Source organism: Tricharina praecox, assembly GCF_024521635.1.
Source record: "Tricharina praecox strain CBS 144465 chromosome Unknown BZA05scaffold_16, whole genome shotgun sequence".
Classification (NCBI taxonomy): domain Eukaryota; kingdom Fungi; phylum Ascomycota; class Pezizomycetes; order Pezizales; family Pyronemataceae; genus Tricharina; species Tricharina praecox.
In genome coordinates this window covers 52,970-72,635 of record NW_026250418.1, presented here as the reverse complement: position 1 = coordinate 72,635, position 19,666 = coordinate 52,970, and the positions used below count along the sequence as shown (strand labels likewise).

At 51.9% G+C, this 19,666-nt stretch overlaps 5 protein-coding genes across 5 annotated transcripts; 3 read left to right on the top strand and 2 right to left on the bottom strand.

The window, feature by feature from the left end:
- Window positions 1–1,699: 1,699 nt before the first annotated feature.
- On the bottom strand, window positions 1,700–2,714 carry BZA05DRAFT_73587 (uncharacterized protein). The gene has a single exon (XM_051488588.1). The coding sequence runs from the start codon at window positions 2,584–2,586 to the stop codon at window positions 1,975–1,977; it is 612 nt and encodes a 203-aa protein (XP_051338348.1). The 5' UTR covers window positions 2,587–2,714; the 3' UTR covers window positions 1,700–1,974.
- Window positions 2,715–6,211: 3,497 nt separating this feature from the next.
- On the bottom strand, window positions 6,212–7,130 carry BZA05DRAFT_73645 (uncharacterized protein). Its single transcript, XM_051488589.1, has one exon. The coding sequence runs from the start codon at window positions 6,882–6,884 to the stop codon at window positions 6,264–6,266; it is 621 nt and encodes a 206-aa protein (XP_051338347.1). The 5' UTR covers window positions 6,885–7,130; the 3' UTR covers window positions 6,212–6,263.
- A 4,082-nt stretch (window positions 7,131–11,212) lies between these two features.
- BZA05DRAFT_401163 (uncharacterized protein) lies at window positions 11,213–12,260 on the top strand. Its single transcript, XM_051483969.1, has one exon. The coding sequence runs from the start codon at window positions 11,262–11,264 to the stop codon at window positions 11,814–11,816; it is 555 nt and encodes a 184-aa protein (XP_051338346.1). The 5' UTR covers window positions 11,213–11,261; the 3' UTR covers window positions 11,817–12,260.
- Window positions 12,261–12,547: 287 nt separating this feature from the next.
- BZA05DRAFT_401161 (uncharacterized protein) lies at window positions 12,548–13,696 on the top strand (the record flags this gene model as incomplete). The annotated part of the gene is made up of 1 exon (XM_051483968.1): window positions 12,548–13,696. A coding segment is annotated over one exon (519 nt), but the record flags the coding sequence as incomplete, so codon positions are not given.
- A 5,132-nt stretch (window positions 13,697–18,828) lies between these two features.
- BZA05DRAFT_73494 (uncharacterized protein) lies at window positions 18,829–19,430 on the top strand. The gene has a single exon (XM_051488587.1). The coding sequence runs from the start codon at window positions 18,930–18,932 to the stop codon at window positions 19,380–19,382; it is 453 nt and encodes a 150-aa protein (XP_051338344.1). The 5' UTR covers window positions 18,829–18,929; the 3' UTR covers window positions 19,383–19,430.
- The last annotated feature ends 236 nt before the right edge of the window (window positions 19,431–19,666 follow it).

Genomic DNA, 19,666 nt, shown 5'->3' with positions numbered 1-19,666 from the left:
GCAGAAGACTTTTGAACAGCATATGTACATATGCACTCTACTCTACATAGAGTAGAGTGTCTGTTACATATTTTCCCGGCTGCAGGATTCGCCGTTCGGTGCGTGTGCGTGTGCGTGTGCGTGTGCGTGAGGTTTGTTTTTCGATTGATTTGTGGAAAATGGGGGTGGGGGCCGACTTCGACTCTCCGAGGCGTGAAGCCTGACCTACTTGGTAGGTACTTGATACTTGATACTTGGCTGTGTACACTGCACATAGCTTAGATTCGTAATTTGTGTCGAAGAGAGAGACATAGATCCGCCGATGGACGGATGATCAGACGTACACATGAAGTACCTGGTATGTACTCTACTAGTACAGTACCTGACTGATTTTGACAGCCCGAAGAGTCCGGAAACGATTCACCGCACAGCAGAATCTTGACGTACCCGTAAGTTACAGGCCTTGTCGTGTTAGTTAGAACCGGTGGAAATGAGCATCTATGTAATCCCGGAAGAGAGAGGGAGAGAGAGAGAGAGAGAGTAGTGCGCCCCCCGCCGCGCTCCCGCCCCCACCCTCGAGGTGTAGATCATTGCCTACCAAGATCCACAGGTATATACCCATATCCTCTGAAGGCTGAAGCCCACTACTAGTACTCTACCCTAACCGGAATCTACATAGCCATACCGGTATGTCAGGATTGTGAAGGAGCGGCGGTGGCGCGCGCGGAACGGTAGATAACGTATTTGCACTTGGGACCGCATGTAGAATACGAAGTTCGAACCCGTACAGGAACGCGGTGATGTCGGCACGACACGACACGACACGCGGCCGCGCCGCCAGGTTATACTCTACAGGACATACAGGACATACAACGGGAGCTTTGCTCTGCATGCACCGATAGGTACATTCCATACCCACCACTTTGACGATTATTGGGATATCTATGCCGATACGATCGATTTGACGGGGCGGGGGTGGTGGGCGAGGGCAGGGTACCGGTAGATCCAAGTCATCAGATCCTCGGCTGATTTGGGATGGGCACCGTAGTATGTGGTACGGTATGAAGAACGTCTCGTCGAGTTGGAGGGAGAACCTCATCTCACTCCCTCCAAATTGCAGTGTCAAATTATATACAATTGCCGACTTAAACGCACGGATGTATTCGGGTGAATATCTACGTACTTGGGCAAGTGTCGGTGCTTAGTAGTTACTCTCTAATAGAGTTGTGAAAGCACTTGATTCGAGAAGATGTTAGTGTGCTGATGTGGATGATCCTCCGCAACCCCCCCTCCAACTCGTTTTGGGGGCCGGGGACCGTGCACGCCTGCGACTCAGACCAAAATATTGTCTCTGTACTTTTGTATCGATCGAAAAACCAATGGTGGTTGCGTGGGGGTTCATTATTCCTGCGAAAGCTACGAGGTGGCTGGCCCGAACGGCCATCACGAACGGCTGTCCTCCGGGCCAATAACGAAACATCCGCTCACAGTTGACACCCGACATGGTTCATCGGCCTTTTTTGTTGCTGTTATCTCCCTAACACACGCCTTCTCACCGCCAACAGGTCATCCGGCCATGAGAGCCGGGAGATGAAACTGTTGAGGAACAAAAATAAAGGCGGGGGCGGAAACCGAGCGGTGAGGGAGGAGGAAGGCAGCTACCACTGAGTGGAAGTATGGACTAGGTACCTAGGATGTAGCGGAGTCGGAGGCGGTGATTCCACTGTGAAACCCGAAACACTGTTCTCTTGCCGCATTGCAACTGCTAACCACATGTGCATACGACCTTGACGCCTTCGACCCTGCAAACCTAGGGTTAACGTATGTACTGGTACATCTTCACCCAGGTCTCATCTGATGAACGACAGCGGAGCAGCAACGCCTGCCCGCAAAATTGTTCCACCCCAAAATGTTGGTAACGGGTGCTCCGGCGCGTTTCGAACCGACACACTCCAGGAGCATTAGCTAGGGCCCAGAGTTGGTTGAACCGCCGATTCAAACGGTTCGATTCGGACCCGTAATTTCTCTAAATCCGCATTGGATCCGCATATACCTACTTCGTTGTAAGAGCGTGCATGTCAGCGCTGGATGATGGAAAAATGACGAGAAGAGTTGCCAAGCAGACAACACCTCTTCCCTGTCACTAATCAGGACCCTCCGCCTCTTCGCCCGAAAACACAACGCGCCCGCTGCGAAGTACCCCTTTGTTTCACTCGAGTTCTTCTGATGAAGACCAAGAATGACACTTGATTGTATGGACTCAGAAAGCAGGCAGACATCACGCGCATAGCCTAGCCGACCTTCGCAACCCACGCGCAGCCAAAATCCATCAGGAGCTTGAGAACTGCCAGATGTTCGTGAGATCTCAATGGAAATGACACGTGTCGGGGAGAGAGCTTGGAAGGGAGGGAGGTGAGCAAGAAGGAGGGCGAAGAGGAATAGCGAGAAGGTGGAGCGGGGGGAGGGCAGGAGGGTACAAGGCCCTGGGCCTGGGCCAGGACGAGAGCTTTGCCATCCTTTGCTTCCGATAAAAAGAACCCTCCCCCCACAGTGTCTGCTGCCTTCTCTCTTCCCTATTTCCCAGATGCAACCCACTCTCACTCTCATATCCAGCTAGCGAACGCCAACTAAATCCTCAGAGACCCAGCGCTCTTTCCTTCAAGTTCCGGTCCGGGCAGAATTGTCACTCCTTCTCCGCCGTTGTCTTCGCTCCGGGTCCGCATTCTCTCCACGCCGCGAGTCTGAGTGCTAGAGAATCACCAACGTTCCAACTCCGATTATACCGCCGAAAACTTCGACGGCATGTGCAAAGCATATCCGATGGCTGGCGCGTATGTAATCCCGTTATCGATGTCATCTCCGTATGTCGCCTGACGAGTGCAAAGCGTTTCCAACAGCGGGAGCGGTCAAGACATGGGCAATTCCCCCAGCAATAGCGGCAGTAACAATCAAGTGGCCCAATCGAGACCAATCTCTTGTGCCGGTTGGGTTGAGAGGGTCTATGTCGTATGTTGCGAGCGGTCATCAGTGGAACTCAACGCATGCTTGTCTGTCCCAAACGAAATATACGGTCTACCGCCGTCACCTCCATCTTCTACCCCACCTCCTCCGCCACCTCATCCCTCAGCCCCAGGATCCTCTGCCAGCAGCGTTGCGTCCAACTCGATTGCATCTGCTCTTCATCCCCCAACGGCCAAGCGGAAGTTGGCAACACTCGATCCATCCGAGAACCCTCGCAGCCTCAAGAAGGAACGCCATGAATGACGCGGCTTCATGACTGGACCTATGCGATATATCATGACATGATTGGCATTGACTTCGAGTCCAATGGTTGTTCGAGGGCAATTGTTAACGTGTGGCGTACAGCTTTTTCTCTTCGATTCCTTCCTTCCCAATACTTCGTCGTCCCATCGCCGTCGTCCAATAATTTCGGCTTCATCGTCATCCTTTCGCACGCTACCACCGGCCCTCCACACGTTCCCATGCCTCTCTCCCTTCAACGCCGTAAAAACATCACGAAATCATGTTTATTTTCCCCCGCGATCCGACACGCGACATTTTTTCTCTCTTCCACCTCATTTCCGGCTGGCTTTCCGAATTATGTTGTTCGTATCAGTCGTCGTATAATAACTTATGTATAGTTCGTTCGTATCCGTTTGTCGGAAGCTTCTGTCGATGATGTGATACAGATCAACTTCTTTTTTTTCCTCCTCTTGTTCTGCGGCATATGTCCCAAAGCTTTTATTTGTATTTACTTAGAATTTGTAAATACAAATAGATTATCTTCACACTTGAAATGCTGCATGGGAAGCACTCACATTCAGTCCAAGCGACTGTAGAATTTTTCGGTGCGGCTGAGCTGGAGATCCCTTTGATTGCGCTTCATGCAGGAACACACCCGTCAGCACGCACACATTCCTTTGGCGGTTGCCTAGGTACGTAGGCGGCGCCTGCAAAAGTATTTGTGTGTCGCAGCATCCCCTTCCTCCAGGCTCCAAACTTCGGACAGACACTGAACCACCGGCCCCACGACTTTTTTGCTGTCGCTCTGTATCGGACGAACACCACCGAGAGCGCCCTTTTCCCCAGGCGCGAAGCGAAGCCGTGATGTTTATCCCTGTCACCTGGATCTCGACGCTCTAACTGGCCTGTGACAGATCTCCCTATAGTACAGCTATCGAACTGTATTGCGACCGGCCTCTTCGAGAGCAACCGAGAGGAGTCGGTCCGCCGACGGAAAGCGTGAGCTATAAATCGCACTCCCGAACAGGCTCTTCCATGAAAAATATCCGGCTTCTTTGGTCCTTCCTTCGGATTTTGCCGTGGGTAGGCCGATCGGTTGCTACATGCCGGCCCACGTCGCCGCCACCACACCTTCGACGATCGTTCTCGATGATTGCAAAGAAATAACCCGGATCGAACTCGGCGGGAGGAGACGAGAACCATTACTGGATTTGAGGAGGAATCTCGACGTACGCGTTCGCTTCGCGCGTGATGAGGGCAGAAAACTCGACGGTCGGACGACGAGGTCTTTCTTATAGGGCGGCGGGTTCCTCGCCTCCTTCATGCGCACGTCGATCCAGCGAGCATCGCCGCACTAATATCTCGCGCCACCTCCGGCATGGAATTCGGATGGTGGCTACTCAGCTAGTGGAAATCCGCCACGTTAGTTATGACGACTGCCACCTACTATGGAAGAACGTGGACTGTTCATTCCGATTGCCCACGGTCGCCCGCCCAGTCGGAATGTTCCGGCCAAGGATGGAAGGTCGACGATTGGAAGAAGTCGTCGTCGAACTCGCGAATCCACTGTGGCTATGATATGGCTCCGCTCTCATGGTTCATTCTTAGCTCGATCCAGTGATGCCGATCGGACTTCGTGTTGGCTGGGTTGCATGAACTCTATGCCGGATCCGTGCGTCTAGCAGGTTGATGGGGATTCTTTCGGGTCTTTACGGTCAGAAAGTCGCTCCGCGCCAGAACCTAGGGCAGCTCCGGTCTTTATACTCCCACCTGACGCAGGCCTTCCGTGACATGTGCGAGTCTCGAAACTCAAAACCGCATTGCGTTCCGAAGTTGTGCAACTGTGCGGACCCGTTCTTGTTCACCCGTTACACTCGGTGGAGGCAAGGCAAGGTGCACGACTGACTGGCCCCCCACTTTCTTTGGTGGAAGCCTCGAGTCCAAGAACACTGTGTCGCATTCTTAATAGTCTGGTGGTGCACAAACCTCTGGAATAACGCTCGTGGAGATGTGCCCACGTCGCTGCCGGATTACGCATGCTAGCGACTTTGAAATTTCGCGCTCGCTGGAAGTCGAAGCCCCATGGCGTGTCGAGGCGCTAGGTTTCAATGGGACGATGTGATCGCTTTTTTCTGTCCAGCGTCGATGGAATTTTGAATCCGGCCATTCGAAACCCTTCCATCCTATCCAAGATGACCCGATACATGTTCTGTGCTGAGGCTGGGCATCAAAGTCTCCGTCAGACGTTCACGAAAGGATACCGGTAGGGCAGCATCGATCACCGCCACTCACCCGTTCGTCCGTTCAGGTGAAGGGGCTAGAGTGACCGAATCGTTCCCGTCGAGTCGGCGGCAGTAAGCGAGCCTCTTTGTCGAGCGAGATCCGACTGTGGGTGGCGATTTTCGATCCTGCTGGGAACTGCATGCTACAGCGATATTCACTCGCAGGTGAGCACACCCGATCTCTCGTGTTGTGCAGCAACAGTCCGGAAAGCGAGGAGATGGCGCATTCTTAATTGCTGGGGAGTTCGGCAGTTTCGCGGCAATAGTGTTTCCCCCTCGATGCAGCGAACCATTGCAGCTGTTTCGTGTATACGGGGGGGTTCGCCGAGGGAACAGTAGATGCAACTGGTCGACGCATAGGGTGGGTTTCCTTATCCGAATTAATTCTCCGTAGCGTAGGTCGTTCCTGCATGGTACCGGATTGACAAAGTCCCACAAGATGGGTGGGAATCAATTTGCTTCTATATAAGCGCGATCTTCAATGCCTTTTTCTCGGGTGTGATAATGATAAAGGCCCGACCCTGTCAGTTCAGTTCGGTGTAACATCGCAAAGGAATCTCCATGAAACCATTTCGACTTTATCCAATAACAGCCTGCCCCTCGGAAAAATATACGAAACGATCAATCATGATTCAACTCCCAGTATCTTGATAGTCTCATCTCGAGGAGGAGCTCGAAACACAAAATGGCCCCCACGCTATCTGTAAGGCTTCCGTTTCCGTACTGTGATTGGTGGACATTAATGGTAGGGAACACAGGTTAATACCGGCCATGGACACCAAGGTCTCGTGTTTCCAGGAAGCCGACACAAATCAACGGGCCGCGAATGACTAGAAGGGATGCGCATGCTGTCTCCCACGTGGTTAGCGATGGTATCTTCCATGTTTCCGCTGTGTTCCGGAAAAAGTTGTGTGGGCCAATGGTAAGATTCGCATGAGCTGTGTGGCTATGGCTGGGGTGGCCGGACAATGGTGGTGATGGCCGGGCAATGGTGGTAGTGGCAGAGGTGGAGGTGGACTGTCGAACAACCGTCCCTCGCATCGGCGTCGTTGACACTGGCCGAAACATGGGCTGCTTTGGCTGTAAAAGCTTCCGGGTTATGTAGTCCTTCCCGCACAACAAACGGAATCGGACATCGGAATCGGACATCGGAATCGGACGCGACACGGCTGATGGTGACTTTTCGAATTGTTGATGGTTCATTCGTGGATTATCCGACAAGAACCGGCCCTTTTCGCCACAACCGACCGTGGCAACTCGACGAATGTTGGAGGAAGTCGTATCTACCGGATCGAAACCGTCGCTGTCGGGGAGCGGGGGGGAGGGGGTCGCGATGTTGATATTTTCGCAACATAAGTCGTGGGCCGTTGTTATTGTCATGGTAGTTGGTTAGAGGATTGGAGTGGTATTTGGCTTGAGTTCCACCGTGGAAGAGTCTTCAGGCGATGAATGAAAGGTTGGAGAAAGGACGGGACGCGAGGCGAAGATTCTAGTCCTATTGCGCACGGCCTCCAGTTCAGCAACTACCGGCCGTGCTGAAAAGAACCAAGCTGCAGCCACCGGAATACGATCGACAAAAAGGACTTTGCTTCCGTCGCAAGTCGTTCGTAACTGCCGCAATCGCACTATTTTGGAATCTCGATGTGGACCCCCAGCTCCTTAGCCCCAAGTGCATAAGTATCGAGATACAACCAAGAACTTGCCTACCTATCATAAAAGGCTTCGACGACAGCCAACAAAGCAGCCATAGGGACAAACAAGTAGCAATAATTACCGGTATGGCTGGTGAGTTGAGGATGCCGAGACACCGCTGATGTCGAAAGAAAGAAACCGACAATTGTTCAGACACCATACCCAGCAGGACTCGACGCCTTCCGCACACGCCTATAAAGGTAAGTTTTGACAATCCGAACCATACAATTGCCGCGCTTATGGGTGCATTGGGGTTGCGGTCTGAGTCCCTGCAGGATGCATCGCATCAAATATTGGCGACCCGTGTAGTGCACGCAGTCTGCTCTTGGAAGCTGCAGCCCGTAACTACCTATTCCACCCAGGACCGACGGTGTTCGATGCGTATAAATACTCCATGTATGGTACACACCTTCTGCTTCTCCCCAGAGACGATATGCACTTATAGTACATACAACCACCGATGCAAGGAAGAGCTGGGGTGAATAAGGTGAGACAATATTCGCCCTACACGTGGGTCCGCAAGATACGAGTATCTGTGCAGCCTCATCTGGATTGATTGGGTTCCGTGAGGAGTCGGAATTGACCGCGCATCGCGATGAGTGTTCCGGATCATCTACTGTAGGCCACTAGTTAGTCAGTGGGGGCGGCATTGCGACAATCGATGGTTACCGGTGACCCGATTCTCAGAGAACTATGTATGCACATATGACATGCCTACTGGAACTTTGTGGAAAAAGCAGTGCGGTGAGGAGTGATGCGGGACGACGTACCTATGATACCTAGCTTGATGGGATAAGCGAGGGCTGCGACGTGAACAATCAACAGCGGAGTGGTGTCCGCGGGCTGTCAAAGCTGGTCGCCGACGAACATGCGATTGTAGTTATGTATGCTGGGTTGTGTCACATGTGTGTAGGAGCTCCGCCAATTGGTACAAGTTTTCTAGAGGAGTGAAACCTTTGCCCAGGCATCTTCCTGAAAGGAAAAGAAAGTGTTTGAATTCGCTCAACTGTCTCGCGGAAATTTGTGGAAACCATAAGGTATTTCTTCCCATGACTGTGGTCAGCATCGAGTACACCCACATCTGTATTTGGCTGTTTGTTCCTCCCCCCCCCCGCAGCCGCTTCGGAGGAATGGCCGCTCCACGGAGGAGACGGCTTGAAATCCGTGGCTGTGGTGAAACCGCGGCACCTTTGGTTTTGTGTATGTATGGGGTTGCTTTACCTGTGTACGGACCTCGTTGTGCTGGGATAAGATACTCGTCTCGTCTCGGCAAGGAAACCCATCGAGTCCGCCCGGGAGGGGAGCCTGCATGTCGTGTCGTTAGCTGTTTGCGCTTGGTGTGACTTCTCCAAGGACTGCCGGGTGCGGCGGACTTGTGCAGACTATATAGGTATTAACCTGGAGTTTTTTCCTACATACCTATTGACTCAACAACCACTCCTCCGCCTTCGCTTTGGTTTTTATCCGTCGTCCTTCTCTCTGAAGCTCACGCTGTCATGTAACTAGGGCCGGCTGCGTGCGCTCCACGTGCTATTTGGGGTTCCAAAAACCGTCATGGCCAATCATTCGTGGAATTGGCAGGGAAGAGTCACCTTTTCAGCTGGCGACCTAGAACCTATACAGAGTAGGTACCCCTCCACCCGAGCACCTACCCTCAGCTTCAGCAAACATCGCATTCCACCCTCAAGATTGGTCCTTTGACTTTCACGACCGTTGCACTCGGAGGTTGAGGTGGAATCATTGGGTGGGGCTTTGACGAGTGACACAGGTAATGAGACCCAAGAACGGGTACGAGAATATAAAACGTGATTCAATTGAACGAGAGGTGTATGAGGATGATGTCTGTTGTGTTGAAAAGAAGGACCGACAAGACGAACAGAAAAGCAGCAACGGAAAACATTTCAACGTTCAACGACCGCATCGGGTCTGCCCTCCATAACACATAGGTCCCACCAGGTCCCCCCTGGTCCCAACAAGGTCTCTGCTCCTAAATACAAGTCCCAACAAGGTCTCAACAAGGTCTCAACAAGGTCTCACCCCTCCGTTGCTCACCTATATGTACCGCCCTGCCGCCTCATCCTTCGCGCCCCTCAGTAGGTGTAATGAAACGGTGACGACTGTCGCGAACGTCACGGTACAAACGGAGAAGCCCGGAATCAAGCGAACCCCACATACCCCACTGCACAGCTCGTTCCTTGCGAAGTTATCGTATGATGATGATGATGGACAAAAACAGTTACAGCGGTACCGCGAAGATGTAAAGTCTTGATCCCAACAATCGTTTCGCCTACCAATATTCTCTCCCAGCCGTATCCTGCCGTGCCACCGAGTCAGCTGTTAGAGATTGATCCCCTAAAGCCCTCCACAATGTTCCTCAAGGCCGGTTTACAGTCATCCAGCGCAGCAGCTATCTCTCCATTACCAGGACCTCGACTCTGACTCCAGACACTCGGTGATGGGACAATACGCTCTGGATCGCGCCCGGGGTGCCCTAATACCAGTGTTCGACATAGTCCGGCCCGTCCGTCCTGCGCCTCGGACCGGACTGGACTCTATATTGGCAGTCCGTCCGGGAGCGGTGTTCGGACGGACTAGTCCGAAATTGTTTGAGGTCAGGACGGACTGCAGTCGACTGCAGTCCCCTCCAGTCCTCGGAATTCATGGACGGGACGGACTACTTTTAGGCGGTCCGGAACAGACCTCGGCAGTCCGTCCGGTCCGGGCTGCAGTCCCAACCGGACTATGTCGAACACTGTGCCCTACGTTGTGTTTGCTGCGAGTCGGAACGAACGGAATGAGTGAGCAAGAACAGCCTACCCTGCTCAAATAATGAGAAGACCAAGTTCGAGGGCCGAGGAAGAAAGTGATGGATTAATATCTATCGAGTAGATTCTCCGACAGTCCGAAACCCTCAGCTATATAAGCATGTCCTCGCCGCGGTCCGTGCAATACCTCTGGATCCTTTCTCCGTCACCGCTATCACCACTCCTTTCTCCTTCATTTCCCTCTCTCTTGCTCAATCGTCGCCATCAAATCGTAGGCGCTCCGAGTGAGTCGAGTCGACGGCTATTATAGACAGCGACGTGACCGCCGGTGCCCGCTACTGGGCCTGGGACGAAGACGGACGGCATGCCTCCCGTCCGTCCGTGCCTAGGACGTGGCGGTCAAGGTTTTTTCAGCGGACGGACAAGACGGAAGGCCCAGGACGGCCGTTGACGGCCATCCGCCAATCCTTGAGTAAAAACCTGATTTCTGGCGTGGGCCTTGGGTGGCCGAGTGAGATATATTGCCTAGAGCGCTGTGATAGGGGCCGGGCGCCGCACCTTAGGCGTCCGAGTCAGAATACTGCTACTTTTCACAACTAGTGGAGCGGTGAGGGATGAGGTGGTGCGTAGGATATCAGTGCTAAGAAATTATCAATCAGCCGAATCATTTTCACGTGACTTGGACGGTCGTCCTCCACCGTCGGACGAGGACCGACCCGTCCGTCCCAGGCTCGGACCATCCGGCATTTCGACCGTCCGGACCGGACGATGGAGAACACTGAACTACTAGTAGCCTCGACCGTACACCTTCTCATCGAACAAGGGCGCAATTTGATCGCTTGGATTTCAGCGTCCTGCGCGCCCAGGGTTTTATCAAGGTCGGGATCATATGTAGCTACGGGAATGAGCCTTGTGCACCCTTGCATGCATGGACCGAACGCGTCGACGCGTCGTCCAACGCGAGCTTGTCGTCGTGCGGGGGAGGCGCGGTCGAGCGACGGGAGGCAGCAAGAGGCATGGGCAGGCGTGGCGACGCTTCCTCGCGGATATTTGGGTGGTGCGGCGGCAGCGGCGGCGGCGCGGGGTTGTGGTCGACATGGCGGGGGAGCGACGGCTGGATTGCAGACAGGGGTACCCTTTTTACTCCTTCGGGTATCTTTCCTAGCCACAGCCACACAAATTATTAATGAAGAATAAAAAAATAAAAAGAGTGAGGCCCATTGCCCACTCAAGGATCGTCGCGTCTACTCTCATCACCGCTCGTACTTATCGCCACTCATACTATCAGTACACGTCCAACATGACCGCTCATCTAATACCTGTCCCCTCTAACGCTTCCTTTTGGTCTGACACTCTTTTCAACGTCACGGAGCCGGTCACTCTCACGGCGGAACAATTTGATACCTATTGGCCACTGATCAGCACTGTCTACACGAAAATTGGTGGCCTCTTACTGCAACGTGGTGGTACTGTAGAAGTACAGAAATATGAATGTCGTTTAAGGAAGAGTAAAAAAGGAAGAAAAGCACCTTTACCAAGGGGTGATGGAGTAAGGAAAAGACTTCGCGAGGCAGCAATCCGGAAACCAGGCCTGTGCAATATGCGCATCAAAACAACACGCACCACCGCCGAACCGATTACTATTACAATCGAAAGACTCGATAACGAAGAACATCAACATACACTAGAGCGCAGCCGAGAAATTGCACCTTCGGCCTTATCCCTTCAACTGGCGGCTGTAGAGTTGTCCAAAGGATATCCACCTGCCCAAGTTCTGAACGCGTTGAAAGGGGTCGGAACTTCGGAGGGAGATGCGTGTCTTATTGAAATTGGAGGAAAACATATAAACAGGTAAGTGATTTTTATATCTTAACTGAGTTTTTAATAATTAAATTTATATTAGAAAACTCATCTACGACAAAGCGCGTAGTTTATCACAAGCCGACGAACGAACAAAATCATCGAACAGTGGTGGAGAATTGGATGGAAGTTGTCACGAAGTAGTTGAACCCCTTCCAAATGTATTACCGGCGCAAATTGTGAAGGAAAACGGAAGACCTTGGGAATTGTACATAGATATGATGGAAGTTCATGACAGACAACTCCGTTGTTCTGGTTTGTTACGCGATCGTTTCGTTTCGCCGGGCGTGCAGGAGTTTCGTTCGCTGAACGTTCAGTATGGCTTCGTTTCGTTTCGCTGAGTGTTTCGTGGTCTCGGTTACCTAGTATTAGAGATGATCTTAATGAGAGTGAAACTCAAATATTAACCGCTCGATAGCACGATAAATCTGTGGTAGTGGTTGTGCTGATAGTGGTGCAGATTCTTTCACAGTAGAGCGGATCTTGGACTATTAGGAGCTCGGACAGGTACACGCTAAATTGTCGAAACAAATCACTCGGCTCGACGGCTGCCGCTAAGAATTCTCGATTGACTTCCACTTGCTTTGGACAGTCGCGTCGAAACGGAGCTTGTAAATTTTTCATGATCTAGATACCGGTAGGTCGCATGCAATCAATGACTAAACAGAAAGCTTCCACCTGCTCGAGGGGTGTCCAGGAATGTGTGAACCTTACTCGGTGACTTAGGTTACGTTTTACCTCCTTACGAATCTGTCGACCCGGCACACGAAGACGTATCACGCACAATCGGAGACCGAAGGGGTAGAGTACCGGACCGCGACCTCGAGGACTCCGGGCTGAAGAGTCTAGCCAGTATTTAGGTTTATGTTACGTGGTTGCCTTTTCGATGGATGATTTCGTTACGGCCGACGACAAACTCAAAATGCACCACATGAAGTTTGAACTGCCTTGATGAAGCTTCCAACAGTGGAGATGCCATGTGACCTGTGAAGGACCCTGTCGGCCCAATTGCAGTGCTAGAAAAACCACACGGTTTGACATTTCTGGAGACAGTCTCGGTGCAGTTGACAATTGGTGTCAAACAACGTCTTCTGTGGATGTGCACATTGGTCGTTCCTGCGGAACGTGCTAAGCTTTGCCGTCGCATAATCTCGCCGTCATACACATGTTATAAGCTCAATCAACTAGGTAGCTGCAACTCAAAGCTCGGCGGCGCCATAGCTATCCCCCTCCGAGTCCGCTGTGCAATGATCTCCCACATCGAAGCAATGCAGGACATCGCGCCCGAGAACAACACCTCACCCGCGGCTACAGCCGCCGCGGTCAAACCATCAGTCGTATTGCACGGCAGACCACAAGACGATATCAACTGTTACGAAGCGGGATCATTTATAGCATTCCTAGCATTCACCCTCCTCATGTTTATCTTGTGTTACTCAATGATCTTGGACCATGAGCTCCGTGTCCGCATGCCTTCCGCACCGTTGGGCTCCTACGTCGGTCCTCACTAGTCGCTCGCCACGTCCGGCCCCGAGTTCTGCAGGCTCTTCAAGGGCGACGCAGGGCTGTACTCGTTGAAGTGCTGGAACGGCGTGGGCATGGACGTGGTCTATACTGGTCAGGGAGAGTGCAGTGCCATCGCTTATGGACGTGATGAGTGGTGGGAGGTAGTACGGCGGTGGGAGGTTGAGTGTGGTGGTCCCGAGGGAAAGGTGTTGGGTCGGGTTAACTCTCAAGTGGTGACAACGATGGAGTGAGGACGGGGACGAGTGGTCACTGGTTGGGTGCAGTTACGAGATGTACAGTACCCGCACGGGGTTGTATTACCGCAGAGGGTGTGATGTATTGCGTACGGAGGACGTAGGTATGTGAGAGTAGAGTACGGTATTATGTGGAATCAAATTCCTTTTCGCAATGGGCATTCATTCCCGAATCTCACATCTTGCTGTGTAACTGGGTCAACCACCACGCTCCAGAACACCACCTCTTGCATACTTCATATCGTTTGGAGAAGTCGCTCGGGTTAGCTGGGGATCCGTAAGACCTTGGAAAGATCGAGTTCACACATTGCATCGTCAAATGTGAAAACTTACTAACAATAGACGGGCTTTTCGCGACCCACCCTTCGATTCCTTAATTTCTCCGCTCCAAAGCGCCTTTCCTCTATCCCTCCTCCGACATGAAGATGTCTCAGACGAAGCACTCATTCGACGAAATCATCGGACCATGTCGGACTACCGGTCTCTACTCTAGTACTACTAGAGTAGGTTCTTTTTTGTCTCAAGTCGTGCCCCCAATTTCTCACTGCTGCCACCACTGCCAAAGAGTCAAACTGTCTGACATGAAGCCTCCCGCCGGCGGCTGCCACTGGCTAGCCCCCCATCACCCGCGCCGCTACACACACACATATATAAAGTAGGGGCGGTATGATGTCATATGTATGCTTGGTCCACACTTCAAATTTTCCACATGGCAGCGTGAGACATCCATACGGCCAGGAGCACCTCTCCTAAAAGTTGATGGGGACGATTTCCTTGGCCAGGTTCGCGATACATATATCGTATGGCTGGGGATTGTGATATATGGATGCCGGCTGACTTCAGGCGCCTCCTGAGTCCTCAGCGGCCATTATTATCCTTGGCAGTAGCAGTGGTACATACTGCATAGTGAGGGGGGGTAAAAAAATACGCTTTTTCCCGCACCAGTACGGTCAAAATACGTATTTTGACCGTACTAAAACGATTTTTAACCGTACCGATACGGAAAAAAGCGTATTTCTTACCCCCCCCCCCTCACTATCCCCTTGTGTGGCATTCCGGGATGGGGTACTATGTACAGTGCATTAGTGTGTGTACTATGCATTAGCGTGGACAATTCCAGCCAGTAGTAGCATGGTGAGCAGTATAGTGTATTTTGGCAGCGAAAACGAGATACCACATTTCAAGAGCAACTGCAGAAAACTTCAAAGAAACGTAAAGGCATCGGTGATAATACAAGGTGACGAACTGGTGAACTGTTGGAGACTAATGATGACCAGAGACTGACAACAGGCCGACAGAAGTAGTGACAACAGAGACAGATAAACGTTGGATGACCGCATAGGGTCTGGAACAGATCCCACCAGGTCTCAGTAAGGTCTCCTCTCTTCGGCGCCCCCTCAGTACTCTACATAGAGTACCTAGCCTATGACCACTAACAAGAGTACCGGACTCTAGAATGGATCTCGATTGCATGAATAAAGGTGAGGGTTATGCATAAAAAGCATCAGGGGGGAGGGGATTGGACATTCATTCGAGATTCAATTCGATACGAGGCATCCTACAGAATGTGCATCCGTAGAGTACATACCTGGTAAGAGGTATGTGCTCTGGCGGCCAGGAGTCAGGACGGTAGAATAAAAATTTGACTCATATGAGCGAAGCAGGGCGCACTGCACACAAGCGTGTTAGGTAGGATGTAATTCCAGGAGGGAGTGCCGTAGAGCAGCCCACTCTCGTTCCATATGGCCAGCCCCGCGGGAGGTTGCGTACAGTTGAGATCACATGGAACCCGTTCGGAGTAGGTATGATACCGTATGTACGTTCCTTCGCTGAAGCGGCGAAGCCTCGCAACCCGTACGCCAGTCGTGAGTTCGAGGTACCTACCAGGAGGTATGTACTCTACGTCGAGCCGAAGGAAAAGAATCCAAGATCGAAAAACTTTGGGCACAACACGGGGAACCCACGAGAGCGCAGCAGCAGAGCACTGAGCAGGCACGCATGCCATCCCGTTGACGACAAGCACCCATGAGACACGGCCATGAGGGATTTTTCTCGTCACACAGTCTCACACTTCAGTCGCCCAGCCCCATCTTACTCGGCACAGCGGGGATGAGAGAGCTGGAATCCACTTAGTAGTAGCTATCTTCTACTTCATGGGCCCAGTTAGTTACGGTGGTTTCGTACAGACCCTCCAACAGTTAGCCAGTTGAAACGCGAACACTGGTTTAAACAGTTCAGTTCTGTTTGATTTTGTTCCCGGTTCAGTTAGGAACAGAGGCTGTCAGTTCCCAGTTGGTTTAGGTAAGTCTGGCAGTTGTTCCGGGGAAATAGGCGAGATAGGCTCCTGTGGTCACGGAAAAAGCGATAGAAAATGGATTCAGTACTAGTTTTGAATCACTACTCTGATGCTACCTACTGTATAGTGAAGGGGAGGGTAAAAACTACGCTATGATTACACGCTTTTTTCCGTATCGGTACGGTCATATAGCGTAGTTTTTACCCTCCCCTTCACTACACAGTACACATGAGAGACTGAGAGTACGGCGATTGAACTTCTTGATAGCCTCCAGAGCTTCAACACTCTCGGTACTTAGGAAATAATGATGATCAGTAAGAATCATCTTGCACTCGGAGAACAGCCGTTCAAGCTCAGCCGAGATGGCTAGAATAGACAGAATGTCAATCGCCATTTGGCTGAGGTAAAGAAAATGTCGTTTCTGGAGCGGTTCCAGCCACCATTCGATCGCAGCAGGACTGCTTCGAACATTCCTCTCGACAGGCAATGAACAATAGTCCTGGAGCCCGCCAACCAGCGCAGCGTGCTCCATAGGTGGTGGGTTAATAGTAGCGACTGGGTGGTGGGTTGTAGGCGATTCGCCAGTGGGTCGTGGTGGCGACAGATGTAGCCCTAAGCCTCACTGAACTGATGGGACAAGCAGTTTTCCCAGTTCAAAACCCAGCAGTTGGTTCAGTTTGCCAGTTGGTTAGTATGGGAACACCCCCGGGTTGTTCCCGGTTCGAACTGTTGGAGGGTCTGGTGTCGTACACTGAGCACTCCTAAGCGTGAATATGCTGTAGGCGCAGTACTCGACCATATGAGGAGCTTGGTGGTGACCGACTGGGGCCCTTCGCCAATGCTTGGGCGGGCCAACTACTATTTGGGTACTGTTAGCCGCAGAACGAATGGCCGTCTAAACAAAGCGCCTGGTCGAGTCGGAAACCAAGAGAAACAGTTCAACGAGGCCAACCCCCTGCGTCCGACAAGCCCAAATACCGGTACTAGTACTAGGAATAAGAGAAATTACTGAAAATGTCTACTTACCTGACGTGGCCCTGTGTATGTAGGTGCAATTTCCCAATGGAAAGTTTTACTATTTCGTCCTCAATAGGTAGCCCTCTAACTAGCTAGTTACCAGTTGCCAACAGAAAAATAAAGCATCAAGGTAACTTGAACTCCGTATATGTGATATGTAAAGCTGTTGATTTGCTATTATTGTGGAGAAAGTGTGGGGACTTGGAAGCTGCTGCATATATTACCGCAGTAGTTGATCCGGGGGCGGGGATCTCCTCCTCTCCAACCCTCCATTACCATAGCACATTCGAAACACACAGTACAGTAGTGCCCGCCTTAGGTATGTGCACGGCGCATATTGTCGAGCTGATCGCTAGGTCGCCACTCAGTCGAGTCGTAGTGGGTGGGTGGGGAGGGGGATTCAAAGGTAACTTCGATCCGGATACCTACATACCGGATACGGTAATCCCAACGTTACCGAACTACCAATCCGTTCGTATGGATGGGATCGAAGCTCCGAACTATGTACAGATATACGCTGCGCCACAGAAAGTAGTTTACCATACGTCTTGGTCGTAGGGCTCGAAAGCAGTAGTTACTCGCCGAGTCAGAATTCCCACAGTTGGACGTTTGGAAATGTGATTTTTTGTTGCAAGAGCTTGTGGGTCTTTCTCGTGTGGTTCGTCGTGTGATGGAGCCAGAAACGCATGGTCAAGGGTTAACTAGGTAGATGGAGCAGGCACTACGCTAAGCTCACTGTGGATTGACTCCGGTGTTCCTATTCCTGGAGATAATGAACTTCAGCTCAGCGTCCATTCAACCAGAACCCAAGGCGAACAGCACATACCCCAAACCCACCATTGTGGATGAATGATTCCTGATCCTGCGTACGAAAAGACTCTCGGTATTGACCAGGACGGCGATGAGCTAATCATGATGCAGACGCATTGCGTCCTTCTTCGCCGGCTTGGTGCTTCCCACACCCACCGCGCGCGTGCCACCATGGGCTTCACACACCCCACAGCGCGCGCGCCACCATGGGCTTCACGAACACAGCCATATGCTCTAGTGTAATCACATACCCAAGTATCAATTCGGTGTGCAGGTTAGAACGCATCTGCCGAGATACAGAAGAAGTTTTACTACTTCTCCACGGCACCAAGATGTTGGATTCGAGGAATTACAGCTTCATCTTATTAAAGCAGCCTCCTTCTCCTGCTCCTGCTCCACCTCCTCATCCTCATCCTCATCCTCATCTTCATCCTCATCCTCCCACGTCAAATCTTCTCACTCCCATCTCCCTGAATCGCAGCCGTCTCTCATACCCAGCTGGCATTCCCAGTCAGGTTACCTACTTCGAGTTCAAGTGACTCGGTCTTCAAGAACTTTTCGTTCCTCCTTGCACATCAAACCTCAAGTTCCTCGCCCACACATCGTTTGTCGGCCATCTTCTCATACGTATCAAGCCTCGTCTTGCTCGTGTAGTTGGGATTCCGACTCCTTGAGCACCGTCCAACTCCTCTCGTATCAGAGAACTCCATCATGCCCGGGGCACCGCCCTACTGCAGGTGTGTGGTCCCCATTACCGATGTGACATTTGCATGTTGACTAACAGGCGTCAAGTGTTGCCGACAGTGCGGGCGACGGAAGCGCGAGCCATTCCAGTAACGACAGCGGCAGCCAAGCCCAAGTGACTTGACCGAGGTCGGCAGTCTCTTGTCAAGGCTGGGTTGAAAGGGTGTACATTCCGGGGTGCGAGAGATTCGTGGGTGAGCGCAACGCGATCCTGAACGCCGACAACGCCAATTTCGGCGCGTCACCTTCACCCCCGTCTCTTCCGCCACCCGAGGCATCTCCGGATCCTGCCTTCATCAGCGATTCATCGCCGGAAAACACCTGCACCTCCACCCCTGCACTCCCTTCCACCAAGAGGAAGCAGACATCCCCCGCCCCGGGCGAGGACCAGGACTCCCAGCACCCAAAGAAGAAGAAGAAGCATCATGGAGACGCGCTATGGGTGATGCGGCGTCACGGCCGTATCCCAGTTGTTCCGTGAATGGTATTGATTCCGAGTCTAAGGAGTGCCTACTTCCGAAGGACGGCTGCTGATGAGTGCCATGTAGTTCCCCCTTTGCCCACCCTGCTCGTCGACGATTTTCTATCACTGGCCCTGTTTGCCTGCAGCATCGTTCTTTCGTACGCTTACATCGGTCCCTGGAATTATCCCGACGAAAACAGGTTATGGCCTCCTTTTTTCTTACGTGACCCGGTAATTGAGGTTTTCCCCCTTCTCTTCGTGTTTCAGAGTTTATTCTCCTGTGAAGACGGCTTTCTGTCGGTATTTTTGAATTTTTGGATATCTCGTCGGTTCCGCGTGTTATTGCAGATAGCTCGTATTTGGCCTAAACGTTTGTCGAGACGTAAGAGGCCTTTTTCTCTGGTTTTTGTTGATTGTTTTTGCGAGTTTCGAGGCTATCTCCTAGTTTTTGTTTGTATTTTAGACCCATAATCCGAATGCTTCATACACGCCCCCACATACTTACCTACATGCGCATGTGACCACTTACGTTGACCATAGCCAACCTCCTCTGCAATTCGGAGGGGCTTGGGATCCCTTGGTCGCCATCGGGCTGCAACGCAGGAACATATAGATGAGGCACAGACGAGCAGGCTGGGCCATCCTCATGCATTCCTACGTGATTACAGTGGTTGCCTACCCGTAAGTGTAAGTGTACTATGTGTGTAAGTGCAGTTTTGTGCCTCAAGGTCAGATTGGTGTCGTGATGGCGACGT